This window comes from Peromyscus californicus, unplaced genomic scaffold, assembly GCF_007827085.1.
Source record: "Peromyscus californicus insignis strain IS unplaced genomic scaffold, ASM782708v3 Scaffold_3__1_contigs__length_106647218, whole genome shotgun sequence".
Classification (NCBI taxonomy): Eukaryota; Metazoa; Chordata; class Mammalia; order Rodentia; family Cricetidae; genus Peromyscus; species Peromyscus californicus.
This window is the reverse complement of record NW_026294551.1, coordinates 70,918,323-70,931,857: the sequence shown is the minus strand read 5'-3', so window position 1 is coordinate 70,931,857 and position 13,535 is coordinate 70,918,323. Positions and strand designations below refer to the sequence as shown.

At 47.0% G+C, this 13,535-nt stretch overlaps 1 protein-coding gene across 3 annotated transcripts in view; it reads left to right on the top strand.

The window, feature by feature from the left end:
* Positions 1-12,535, top strand: part of Vdac1 (voltage dependent anion channel 1) — a 30,617-nt gene extending 18,082 nt beyond the window's left edge. For all 3 annotated transcript variants that reach the window (XM_052757879.1, XM_052757874.1, XM_052757878.1), the window contains exons 5-9: positions 5-57; positions 6,848-7,075; positions 8,834-8,984; positions 10,524-10,581; positions 11,514-12,535. In XM_052757879.1, coding sequence (XP_052613839.1) covers positions 5-57; positions 6,848-7,075; positions 8,834-8,984; positions 10,524-10,581; positions 11,514-11,605 — 582 coding nt within the window. In that variant the 3' untranslated portion in view covers positions 11,606-12,535. The remainder of the gene's footprint in view (positions 1-4; positions 58-6,847; positions 7,076-8,833; positions 8,985-10,523; positions 10,582-11,513) is intronic.
* Positions 12,536-13,535: the final 1,000 nt, after the last annotated feature.

The following is a 13,535-nucleotide window of genomic DNA, read 5'->3' as shown; positions in this document are numbered from 1 at the left end:
ACAGCTCGCGCGTGGACTGAAGCTGACCTTTGATTCATCCTTCTCACCTAACACCGGGTAAGGATCCCACCTTTGTCCCACGAGGACATTTTAGGATGCTGTGGGCCTTGGAAGTCCTTCACACCAAAGGATTTTGGTGTTAAAGATGACATCACGTGGTCTCTAAACCGGGAGGCTGGAGGTTGAGGAGGGATTGTGGGGTCAGGGCCAGTCAGGGCTGTATGGTGAGATTCCATGTCAAAGAACAAAAACCAACCAGACAACAGTAAGGCTGCCTTGGTCCGAGCTCTATACATTGTGAGGTCTGTGGTGGTGTTTTGGCCGGGACACATATGTCTGTCTGTTAATGGGCTGGGCTGTAGCAAGCATTAGGAAATGCAAGTATCTAACAAATGGTTTTGTGTGTTCCTGGGCTCATTTGGGGATTGAGGGTGCCTGGGCCAGGATGCTATTTGCCCCAGGGAGCTTCCCTTTTCCTTTTGACACAGGGTTTCTAGGCTGGCCTTGAACTTGTCACGTAGGCAAGGACGACCTTGTACTTCTGATCCTCCTGCTTCCATCTCCCAAGTACTGCAATCACAGGCATGTGCTATCATATCCAGTTTCTGGGGTAGTAAGGGTCAAAGCCAGGGCTCATGTATCCCAGGTGAGCATGCTACCCATTGAGCTGTGTTTCCAGGGTTAAGGATTGTCCTTGGTAGTGGAGAACACAGACCAACATTCTAGGATCCCACGATGCCATTATGTGGCAGGCTGCAGGCTGCAGGCTGCAGTCTTTCTGTCCCAGTTGATCTATGTTTTGTTGTTGTTATTGTTTTGTTTTGTTTGAGACAGGGTTTCTCTGTGTTGTTTTGGTGCCTGTCCTGGATCTCACTCTGTAGACCAGGCTGGCCTTCAACTCACAGAGATCTGCCTGGCTCTGCCTCCCTAGTGCTGGGATTAAAAGTGTATGCCACCACCACCCGGCCTCCCAGTTGATCTATTTTATTCAAAGATGTCAGTAACAAGAGTGGCCAAGGCTGAAGGGCAGAGGTGGCATTTGGAAGCAGGGGCTAACTGGTCACTGTCGCCGGCCTATTTTGTAGATGTGGAGGGCCCTTCTCCCAGTTTTCTGAGACACTGAGATCTCGGGAGCTTCACCACAAGGTGGCTCCTGGGGCTGCCAGGTCCTCCGGCCAGAAACAGATGAGGCCTGTTGGTTGTTGACAGATCAGAGGGCAAAGAGAGCAAGTTGGTCTCCCTCGGCTCCTGAGGCTCTACAGGACTAGAAAGAACTCTTCCCTTCTAGAATAGCCTACACTCTTGTGATTTCATACTCAGAATGGTGAGTCTCCTAAATCAGGGGAAGGTTGTTTTGCCCACTGATGATTAAGTCTAGGCTTTTACTAAATTTCTAGTCTTGGTTTTTTGGTTTGGCAGGTTTTTGCTTTGGCAAAACACATATAAAATTTACCATCTGAGCCGGGCTGGCCTCGAACTCACAGAGATCTGCCTGCCTCTGCCTCCCAAGTGCTGGGATTAAGCCAGCCTGGTCTACAGAGCGAGCAGAGCGAGTTCCAGGACAGCCAAAGATACACAAAGAAACCTTGTCTTGAAAAAAAAAACAACAAAAAAACCAACAAAACAAAATTTACCATCTGAATCATCTTTTACATCCACAGTTCAGTGGCATGTTGTTTGTGATTCTGTGCTTCTTTTTCCCCTCCTTTTCTGATTGCCTGCCTATGCCTCCCCAGTGCTGGGATTAGAGGTGTGAGCTGCTGTGTGGGTGCTGGGAACTGAACCTGGGTCCTCCACATGAGCAGCCAGTGCTCTCCACTGCTGAGTCATCTCTCCAGCCCCCTCAGTTTAACCTTTCATTTTGAAATAATTTGCAGTTTTTATATAGAAAATTGTGATAAAAGTAACATGTAGAGTTCCCTTCTGTTTCTCCCCTAGCTCCCTCTAATGTTGAAATCTTATATCATTAAAGATTAAATTAAAACCCAGTACATAATATATACCCATAATGTATATATAATATACAGCCATTTACTACATAATATTTCGAGGCACAGTGACAGTGCATTTCTTGAGTATGTGACAATTGTCATAGACGGCACCCACTCTGTTACCTCCCCATGTATAATTAGGTGCCTGTCACAGTATTTGATGATGATATGGCCTGAGTGTGTGACTGGTTCCTGTACTCGCTGTGCATTTTCCCATTAGAGTGTGTTCCTTATAAAATATTTACTGTGAACTCATGTGCTGGGTTACATTGCCGGCCTTGGGTATCTCGTGTGTGCTCTGTCCCTTGGGTGCATCAGGAGGCCATGGTTGAGTGATTAACCATAGCCATCTGGGTTTCTGTAAGTGCACCCCATGATGTTTGCTTAATGACCAAATGACCCAGTGATGCAATTTTCAGAAGGTGTCCCTGTCATTAAGCAACTGTGGCTGTAACAAAGATCAGCGCCAGTGAGTGAACGTTGGTACCACACTATTAACTGTTGCCTCGCTGACTGACATCTTCCTGGCTCGGGATCCAGTGCCAGATCCTCCGTGGCATCAGACTCCTCTGTGGTCTCTTCCTGGGACACGCTCTCCATCCTTTTCTCTTGTGACCTGGACAGTTTTGAAGAATGGCTGAGAGTTCTTGGCAGAATGTCCTTCTACTTGGATTGGTCTGCTAATGTCTCCTGATTACATTCAGGTTGTATAGTTTTTGGCAGCTGAAGAAGCAGCACCTCATTGTGTCCATGGTGCATGCCGTCAGGAAGACCGCTATCACGTATCTTGACTGGTGATACAGACCTTGATCCCGTGGCTAATGTGGCATTTGCTGGGTCTCTCCCCTGGAAAGCTGCTGCTCTCTAGCTTTGTTCTCAGTAGATATGCAGTGGGAGACACTAAGGCTGCGAATGTTCTTTCTCATCATGCTTTGGGTCAGTCACATCCTTCAATTCTATCTGGCCTCCGCCATTATTTTTGGTAGTTATTCCCATCATTCCTTTCTCACTCACGGGGTCTTACCATAGGGAAGGGCTGTCCTGCTCCCTCACTTACGTAACCAGTTTTACTTTTGTTTTTACATTTTATTTCGCTGTATTTATCTTTATGTGCGGGAGTATTTTGCTTACGTGTATGTATGTGCATTGTGTGTGTGCCTGGTGCCTATCGAGGTTAGAAGAAGGCATTGGATTCCCTGGAACTGGAGTTACAGATGGCTGTGAGCCACCATGTGGGGATGAAACACATGTCTTCTGCAAGAGTACCCAGTGCTCTTAACTGCTGAACCATCTCTCCAGCACTTTATTATTAAAAACAAGACAAGACAAAACAAAAAACCCCTACACGTATACACACACATACACACACATTTGTTCTTGTGTGTGTGTGTGTGTGTGTGTGTGTGTACACACCACAGTGTGCATGTGGACGACGTTCGAGAACAACTTACTTGCTGGGTTTGGTTTTCTCCTTCCTCCATGCTAGTCCCAGGGATTCGGCTCGGGTCATCAGGTTTGGCTACAACCCCCTCTACCTGCTGAGCCATCTTGCCAGCCCCTCATCGGTGTTTATGTTAGGATAGACTCCTGGACATTTATTCTGTGAGTTACAGTCACCTGCATCATTGATGTCGTGGCTCCGGTTGTCTCAGTTGTGACACTCTGGAGCTCCTTCAGGTTGACATGTGCTGGCTTTGGGGGGCTCCTCTCGCTTTGAGCTCATCTGTGTTCCTTGTTTTAGAAGCTGGACGAGGTTCATCTTAAGGCTCTTTCTCCCCTGGTTCCACTGCCAGCCATTCCTCCTCGGAGCCTGGGCTCCTCCTATTGGGTAGGGTGTTTCTCGGGTGTGCTGGAGGCGCTAGGTGTGCTGGGAAGTTGAGCTTTGATGGCTCTTGACAGGTTGGAAATGAAGGCTGGCTTTCCGAAGCTCTGCCGATGCCTGGAAAGCACTGGCCACCCTTAGCCAGACGTGGGCCACAGCTCGGCGGGGCGGCAGACCCCATTTAGGGATTAGTACCCCCCCCCCCCCCCCCCCCCGCGTTGCCTTTCACAGATGAAGCCGGCTTGCTAACCATCGGTGTGTCTCGTGTCTCTCTTGAGTGCTTGTCAAATTAGCACCACCACGTAAGTAGCTTAAAAAAAAATCCCAGTGACATTTGAGAAAGGAAAACCTCCCTAGCTTCATGAGGAGCGGAGACCTGGGGATGGCAGATTCACTGTGGCTGTAGCTCTCTCCTTTGTCTTTGGACGCTTGGACCCCTAGCTAGAATCCCATGAGACAGTGAGTGGGGGCACTGTGCAAACTGGTGTGGGTGGTGCACACGGTTGGTTAGAGGCTCTGCCACAGGCACTACACTTTGTGGTTAATAGCAGCTTTTCGTCGCTTTTGTCTTTTGAGAGAGGGTCTCATGTAGCCCAGTCTTGCTTTGAGTTTCTATGTAACTGAGGCTGGCTTTTTTAACTCCTGATCCTCCTACCTCCATGTCCAGGTGTGTGCCACTCATGTTTTCTTGAGGCAGGGTCTGACTATGTAGCCCAGGCTGGCCTCCAAGTTGTGATCCTCTTGCCTCAGCCTTGGGAATTGGTTCTCTCCTTCCATCATGTGGGTCCTGGGGACCAAACTGAGGTCATTAGGTTTGGCAGCAAGCGCCACTACCCTAAGCCGTACTACTGGCCCTAAACTAAACATCTTTTGATGTATTTTAGTCTATTGCCAATACTGCTCTTACCAACGCTCGCATTTTCCCATCTTTGAAGCCCCTGGGTGAGAACCTTCTTATTTTAGCAATTAGATCCATTTGCCCAATTCCTGGTAATCTCTGATAGCTTGGAAAGCTGCTTCAGGCTTACTTGGTATGTTTCCTGCCCTGGATCTGTAACTGGCCATTTCCCAAGAAACAGTGGGACTTCTGGGGAGGGAATAGGTTCAGAGCCCATGGTCTGCATGCTTTAATCTCACCGTGCATAGGGCCAGGAGCAGGCAGGTCTGTGTGGTCCTCGGCACTCTGACCAGACCTGGTTTCTGTGGTCTGGGCTGAGAAAGCCATTGGCCAGGGAATGATCCCTTTTGCAAGCATATGATATAGTTTCAATTTTATTTGATAGATTTGCTCTTCAAAAACATTTATTTTACTGCATTTGCTTGTACATGGTATGTGCACAGCTGCCACGGAGTAGCTGTGGGGTCAGAGGATGGCTTCAGGTTTGCTCTCCTCTTCCACCTTCTCGAGGCAGGATTCTGTCTTCTTTTTTTAATGATTTATTTACTTTTATTTTATGTGCATTTTATTTTATGTGTTTTGCCTGCATATATGTGTGTGTGAGAGTGTTGTATCCCCTGGAACTGCAGTTATAGGCAGGTATGGGCTACCATGTGGGTGCCAGGTCCTCTGGAAGAGTAGCCAGTGCTCTTAACCACTGAGCCACCTCTCTGGGATTTCTTCTGTTCACTGCTATATGTGCCAGGCTAGCTGGCTCCTGAGCTTTGGTGAGCCTCCTGTCTCTCCATCCCATCTCCCCAGAGAGATTTCCTGGGATTACAGATACTTTTGCTATGCATACAGCATTTACTGGGTTCTGGGGACTTGAACTCGGATCTTTAAGCTTGTCTGGCAAACACTTTATCCACTGAGCTATCTGCTCAGCCCAAAAGATGATCTATTATTCTCTGGGGTTTGCTTTGGATAAAAGTTATGACTCATCTACCTTTACTGAGGGACACTGGGGGTCTTGAAAAACAGTTGACAGACACTGAACTACCTGCTCTTAGATGCGAAGGGCCTGACACCAGGACTGCCAGGACTCTCAGTTGTGAACTCAGTGGTGTCTCACGATTATGGCAGTAAAAGCTCTCCTACTGTATTCACTAAGCAGGGAAAAGATTTATTATTTGTGTGTGTGTGTGTGTGTGTGTGTGTGTGTGCGTGTGCGTGCTTGCGTGCGCGTGCACCACATAGAAGCAGGTACCTGCAGAGGCCAGAAAAGGTGTCAGATCTTCAGGAACTGGAGTTGCAGGCAGTTGTGAGCTGCCAGTGTGGGTGTTAGAAACCGAGTACTAGTCTTCTGTATGAGCGCTTTTAACTCCCGAGCCTCCTCTCCAGCTGCAGGAATCTGCTATTTCTTTCTTTCTTTCTTTCTTTCTTTCTTTCTTTCTTTCTTTCTTTTTTTTTTTTTTTTTTTTTTTTTTTTTGCCACTTACTGGGTGAGCCACAAAGATGACCATCTCCTGCTGGGCGGTGGTGGCGCACGCCTTTAATCCCAGCACTCGGGAGGCAGAGCCAGGCGAATCTGTGAGTTCGAGGCCAGCCTGGGCTACCAAGTGAGTCCCAGGAAAGGCACAAAGCTACACAGAGAAACCCTGTCTCGAAAATCCAAAAAAAAAAATAAATAAATAAAAAAAATATATATTAAAAAATAAAAACAAAAAACAAAACAAAATAATAATAATAATAAGATGACCATCTCCCTCAAACTGCTGCTTGGGTAGCTTTGTGATATGCACCTCTCCTGTAGGTTTGGAAAACAACACACATGCCTAATAGATGCCAGTGTAGGGTGTGGGGTTAGGCATAGGGTGAGGCCAGAAAAGGAGCATGGTTGGCACTCACTTTCTGGTCTCTTCCCGTGGTGTGCACAACACAATGCTGATGTAGCCTTTTGCAGACTAGATTTGAGCTCAGGAGAAGTTGTGTCCTGCTTGTGGTTCAGCAGCTGTTTAGGGTCAACTGGTCACCGACCTCGCCTCTGTTCCCTCCCTCCTACTCAAACTGGGACCAAACAGCAGTGTTTACACAGCCCTTAGCAGGATTGGGTCAATGTGAGTTAGCTTGGCTTTAATACATTTCTTTTTCTTTTAGGAAAAAAAATGCTAAAATCAAGACAGGGTACAAGAGGGAGCATATCAACCTGGGCTGTGATGTGGACTTTGACATCGCCGGGCCCTCGATCCGCGGCGCTCTGGTGCTTGGCTATGAGGGCTGGCTGGCTGGCTACCAGATGAATTTTGAGACTGCGAAGTCCCGAGTGACCCAGAGCAACTTTGCCGTTGGCTACAAGACAGACGAATTCCAGCTTCATACTAATGTGTAAGTGTGTGTGTGTGTGTGTGGGGGGGGGGGGTTGTCTTCGTTACGTTTCTAGCGCTGTGACAAAACACCATGACCAAAGCAGCTTATCAAAGAAAGTGTTTAGAGTCCATGATGGTATAGCACAGAGGCAAGACAGCTGGGAGCTCACGTCTTGATCCACAACCAAGAGGCCGAGAGAAAGAGCGAGCAATGGGAATGGTGGGAGTCCTGGAGCCTCAAAGCCCACCCCCAGTGACACACCTCCTAATCCTTCCCAAACAGTTCCACCAACTGAGGACCAAGTATTCAATTGGGGGCCAATCTTGTTGAGAGTGCCACAGGGGTGTCATGGATTGGCTAGGGTGGTTGCTTTTCATTTTTTTCCTCAGTCATTTGGGTCAGATGAGCCAAAGGGCCTGTTAGCATTTTTGTGTCCCATCCCATGGTGGATAATCAGGAATGCATAGGATTTTCTCTGTTGATGGGGTTAACAGTTTATTGACTGCTGGATGGTGGGGTGATGGGCAGGTTGGAGCTCGTCTGTCACTGGACTTAGAGGTTGAAGGACGTTGATGATTTGAGGGAATCAAAAATTTCAGCCATAAAAATAATCTTCTTTGGGGCTGGAGGGAAGCTCGTCAGAAAAGAGCACTTGCTGCTCTTGGAGAGGATACGAGTTTGGTTCCCAGCACTCTTGTTTTGCACGGGTTCCAACCATCTGAAACTCTAGGGGATCCAATGCTCTCTCTTTTGGCCTCTGCATCCACCCCACCCCACCCCCACCCCCGCCCCATACATATAAAAAGAAAAGAAAGGTCATTTTGTATGGGTTAGTTCCATGAAGCACTAACTTGCTCTTTCCACTAGAGGACGCTAAAGAAGTAACATCTTATTCAGACCAGTAATGGTGTTGCTCTAAACAAACACTATTTCCATAGATAATAATTAAAGCATTTATTTGCGTGTGTGTGTGTGTGTGTGTGTGTGTGTGTGTGTGTGTGTGTGTGAACACCTATGTCTCCGTGTACTTGTGGAGGTTAGAGAACAACTTGCAGTGAGTCTGTTCTCTTCCTCCTTATCCAAATCATAGCACTTGCCTTCCAAGGAATGTGGGGCCTGAGCTTTCCTGACCGTTCTGGCCATGTCTTTTCTCCTTGGCTTCCCTCCAACCATCTTTGACAGAATCACTTACAAAAGTAAAGACACAAACAGTAGAAAGTAGAAAGCTCTGTAGAATCCCATTTTTCTAGTTTCTGCTTCTGTTTTTTTTTAAAAAAAGTTTGTTTTTATTCATGTGTTTGTTTGTGTGTGTGTATATCTGTGTGAGTGTATGTCACATGTGTGCGGGTGTCCATGGTGACCAGAAGGGGGTGTTGGAGCCTCTAGAGATGGAGTTACGGGCAGTTGTGAGCTGCCTGATGTAGCAGGTTTATGAACTTAGGACCTTTGGAAAAGCAGCAAGTACTCTTAACCACTGAGCCATCTCTTCAGCCCTGTCTGCCTCCATTTTTAAAGGAGCATTTGGAAACAAATTTGAGGTTTTGTGTTGTTCTGGTAGTTGTCTGGGGTGCCCTTGAGAGTTCCCAGTGATTATTGAGATGTTTTATCTTCTGAAACTTCGAGACTCTGGTGTTAGTCCCGCTCTGTTCTGGCTTTCTGTATCCCAGTCCCCGGTTTGTGAAATTTGTTCTCCATATGGCTTGGTGCTGGTGACTCTGCCTGGGTCCAGCCCATGACCTCGGACAGCTGGACATCTGTTGCTATGCTTACTTGCAGGAACGATGGGACAGAGTTTGGTGGCTCCATTTATCAGAAGGTGAACAAGAAGTTGGAGACTGCTGTTAATCTCGCCTGGACAGCAGGAAACAGTAACACTCGCTTTGGAATAGCAGCCAAGTATCAGGTCGACCCTGATGCCTGCTTTTCGGTGGGTACCCGTGAATCACCCTGAGCATGAGAGAATTCCTGTGCTTCCGCCTAGAGGTTCTCATTGGGCAAAGACCATTCTTGCGCTTAATCCCACTTGAAACAGATACTTAAAAAAATTTTTTTGTTTCTTTTTTTGGAGAGTGGGTGGGTAGGGGCACAGTCTCACTCTGTGTCCCTGGCTGGCCAGGAACTCTCTGTATAGACTTCACAAAGATCCATGTGCCTCTGCCTCTCCAGTGCTGGGATTAAAGTCATGTGCCACCACAATTGACCTTCAGGTTTTGGTTTTTTTTTTTTTTTTTTTTGACCAACAGGGTTTTTGTGTGTAGCCCTAGCCTCTGGCTGTCCTGGAACATTCTGTAGACCGGGCTGGCCTCTAACTCAGAGATCCACTTGCCTCTGCCTTCTGAGTGCTGGGATTAAAGCCATGCACCACTATGGTTCTTAAATCATCGGTATTTTTATTTTGGAGCTGAATGCTTATGGAGGTTGATTGGGTAACTTCCTGAAAGGCACACAGCACAGAGGAGGAAGTACGTTCCCAGACCTGGTTCTGAGCAGACTGCTATGCTATTAAGCCACTTTCTTTAACCTGTTCCTGTCCCATCCTGCAAACTGTAAGGGTAACTTCCCTTAAATGTTTTATTCTTATTCATGTTCACTTTGTTCCCAGTCCCTATGGTCCACATCCGGGTGTCAGTGGTCAGGATGATGTATTCTAGTGGTAGAGTATACACGTGCAAGGGCCTGGGCTTAAGCCATATTAGCAGGGAAAAAAGCAAACCAAAACAAGGCCAGGGCTGTAGCTCAGTTGGTCGAGTGCTTGCTTGGCATACGGAAAGCCTGGTGCTTGATCCCCAGCACAGCAGAAACAGCAGGCAGAAGGATCAGGTCTTTCTTGGCTATGGTGTAGCAAGAGTTCAAAGGCAACTAATGAGAGCTACATAATGAGAGCATCTCTCTAAAAAGACAGAACCAGGTAGTTGGTCAGTGAGCATCTTGTCTTGCCTACCCATGGTACTGCTCAGAGGCCCCGAACTGCACAGGTTTTGTGGTGAACCCAGTTGAGCTGGCTTCTCTTGTCACACTGGCCTTTCGGGGTGGAATGAGGAAGTGTCATGTTGCAGAATGTTTCTGCTGGTTGGTGTAACTCACAGTCTGTTTTAAGTCTCCTGACCTGGGAACAGGACTTGGCTCCCTCAACATCAGCCATGCATGTAAAACCAAAGGACCAGGGGCCTCCTTGTTGGGATGTTGGGAGCATAAAGGAATGGTTAAAAGGGACATGGCCTGCCAAGAGCGGGATTTTCCTTGCTCTGTCCTTGGGAGTTCACAGGAGCAGGAAAGCACATGCACCTGCATTGGACACATCTCATGCTGAGTTTTATGAGATGGCCATGGGCAGGTACAATGTGGTTCTGATAGCTGGGATCTGAGGAAGAAGCCATCACTTATTTTGGAGGTAGACACATGGGATGTTTTGTTCCCCAGGGTTGTGGGGCACTGTTTTCACTTGGGCTTATCTTTTTTCTTTCAGGCCAAAGTGAACAACTCTAGCCTGATCGGCTTAGGGTACACTCAGACCCTAAAGCCAGGTATGTGTTGCCTGTGTGTGAAGCTGGTTCTCTGTCTTAAAAAAAAAAATGGTTACGTTCTGCTGATTTCTTCGGGACATTATACATGAGTGTATATAAACTTTTATAGTTGAATGTTTATAAAGGAGTTGTGGGGTCATTGTCAAAAGAAAAAAAAAAGAGTGAGAAATAGAAAGCCAGAAGGAAAGTGTCTGTAAATATCATGATACGTCTCTGGTTATTTTCTTCCATCCTTTTCCTGGGGTGTGATACTTGTTACTTCCAGGCTGTTGTCAAATTTAGCCTGTCAGTCATCCCCACTGTGGAAAGACAAGGGCATAGGAATGGTGGTTAGCGCCTCTACTGTGCATAGCTGTCCCAACCACTCACTGGTGTGTGAGGGCTCCAGGGGCTAATCCCACTTTTGAGCCCTCCGAGGCTGATTATGTGATGTGAGAATCAAGTTCTTCCCAGGAAAAAGAGCCCATTCGATCTTAAATTACAAGTAAGTCCCAAGAGAAGGAGTGTATTGTTTGTGTGTGCGCGAGCATGGGTGCATACATATTATGGAGGTGAATGTGAGCCTGATACAGGATAGGGTTTCCCTCCAAGGAGGTATTGCTCAAGCAGCTTACCGTGTGCTACCAGAGGTCAAATGCTCATTGTGATGGGGGAGACATGAGGGGGAAGGAAGGTGGACGTTCCAGCCGGGTTTCTGCTCTGTGTACCGGTCATGGCCATGGCATGTCTTCATCTGAGGATACCAGCGGGCCAGCTTGTATTACACAACGCATCCTAAAGGGTTACCATGTTTGGCCACTGCCGATTTTCCTGGAACAAATTCTGACTTTGGTATTAACCTCTCTTCTCTTTCCTGTGTCTCTCTCTTCCCCTTTTCTTCCTCCAACTATCCCCCCTCCCTCCCCACACCCATGTCTCTGACCCTCCTGCAGGTATCAAACTGACCCTGTCAGCTCTGCTGGATGGCAAGAACGTCAATGCGGGTGGCCACAAGCTTGGTCTAGGACTGGAATTTCAAGCATAAATGAATATTGTACAATCGTTAATTTTAAACTATTTTGCAGTATAGCTACCTTCAGAATTTAGTGTACCTTTTAATGTTGTATGTTGGGGATGCGAGAATTGATAAATACCATGTTAGATCTCCAGGCTAAGGATGACTCGGCTTTAAGGTGTTTACCATTTCAGAGGTACAGCAAAAACCCCATTCCTGAAAGGGTCCTTTTAGCTGTAGACGTGGGTTGGGGAGGAGCCTCTCTAGAGATGTCAGGCCCCAGGTGGAAGCTGGGGGTGTGCGGGTCCTTTGTCAATCTGTAGAGTCCACAGATGAAATTGTGACTTCCTGAGCACTGGTGTCCCGATCCTAGCTGCTGAGAAGCATGCACACACCTGTGTGAAAGGGACTGTTTTAGACAGATCTCCGTGCCCTCTTCCCATCCTAGCCCATCAGTTACCTGTTTTACACCAAAAGTACTCTTCTGGTTAGCTATTTCTTTTGTGCCATTTTAGGGTGGAGAGGGTGGGCGTGATGGAGCCAGTCATTCAGGACTTAATTCTTCCTTGTGGTGTGGTTTTCTCTTTCTTTCTTCCTCTCTCTCTCTCTCTCTCTCTCTCTCTCTCTCTCTCTCTCTCTCGCTCTCTCGCTCTCTCGCTCTCTCGCTCTCTCGCTCTCTCGCTCTCTCTCTCTCTCTCTTTTTTTTTTTTTTTGCCATCGCACCAGAGTATGAAACAGCTTCCGGGATCTCCAGCTTTAAGCTGTGCAGGTGATTGCAGTCACACCATGACAACACTAGGGATCTAAAGTGACCTCTGTTAGAGCCTCACCACTCTATTTTTTAGCAGTTTAATGGGTACATTATAGAGTCTTCCATTTTGTGTGGAATTAGCTCCTCCCCTTCAAATGCTGTAATTAACATCACTTAAAATAAAACTTGAATAAAATATTGAAACCTCATTCTCTTGTTGCTTTTGTTAAGAAAAATATGAATGGCCCGGACGTCGGTTTAGGTTTGTGCTTTGTTCCTTTGCATTATGTGCATTGATACTGTTTCTTGGTGTCTAACAAATCACCAATAACCTGATGGCATACAAGAACACTCAGAAGCCTAGAGAGATGGCTCAGGGGTTAAGAGTGCTTCCTGTTTCTGGAGTGGACCTGAGGCTGCTCGCAACTATCTGTAGCTCTGGGTTTAGGGTATCTGACTCCCTCTTCTGGTGTCCTTAGGTACCCACACACATGTAACACACACATACATAAAAATTAAAAAAAAAAGTACTTGTGGTTGGGGTGTGGTGACGTATCCCCGCACCTTGGAGACTGAGGCAAAGATACATAGTGAGACTGTTAGATCTGAGGATCGTGAGGAGAAAAGGCCAAATTCATGATCTGTCTCCCAAGTGCTGGGATTAAAGGCATGCACCACCACAGCCCAGCGGCAGCTGTTTCTTAGAAGTGAATGTTTAGAATCTGTCCAGAGACTTTGCTCTGAACAAAGTGGTTTCTGGGTCCATGTAGTCAAGGGCCAAGCATAGTATTAAATGTTGTGAAGTGTAGAGAAGGCCCCCTGAGTATGATGGTGATTTAATTCACCAGTTACTTATTGAATGTCTGCCTACAGTATGCAGTGTGTTGGATGGAATATCACTGCAAAATGCCTTGAGTTCATAATATGTTATTAATTAAAAGAATTTAGATGGGGTTTCATGGCTCAGCAGTTAGAGCCCTGGCTGTTCTTGCAGAGAACCTGGGATTGGTTCCCAACACCCACATGGTGGCTCACAACCATCTGTAACTCCAGTTCCAAGGGATCTGATGCCATCTTCTAGTCTCTGTTAAGTCTCAACTCCTGGGACATATCAAAGTGGACCTGGCTAGGTTCTCCCAGCATCCTTAAGTCCTCAGTTCTTACTTGTTACAGGTGCTGGGCTGCCCTTCCCCCACAGGCTCCTCCCTA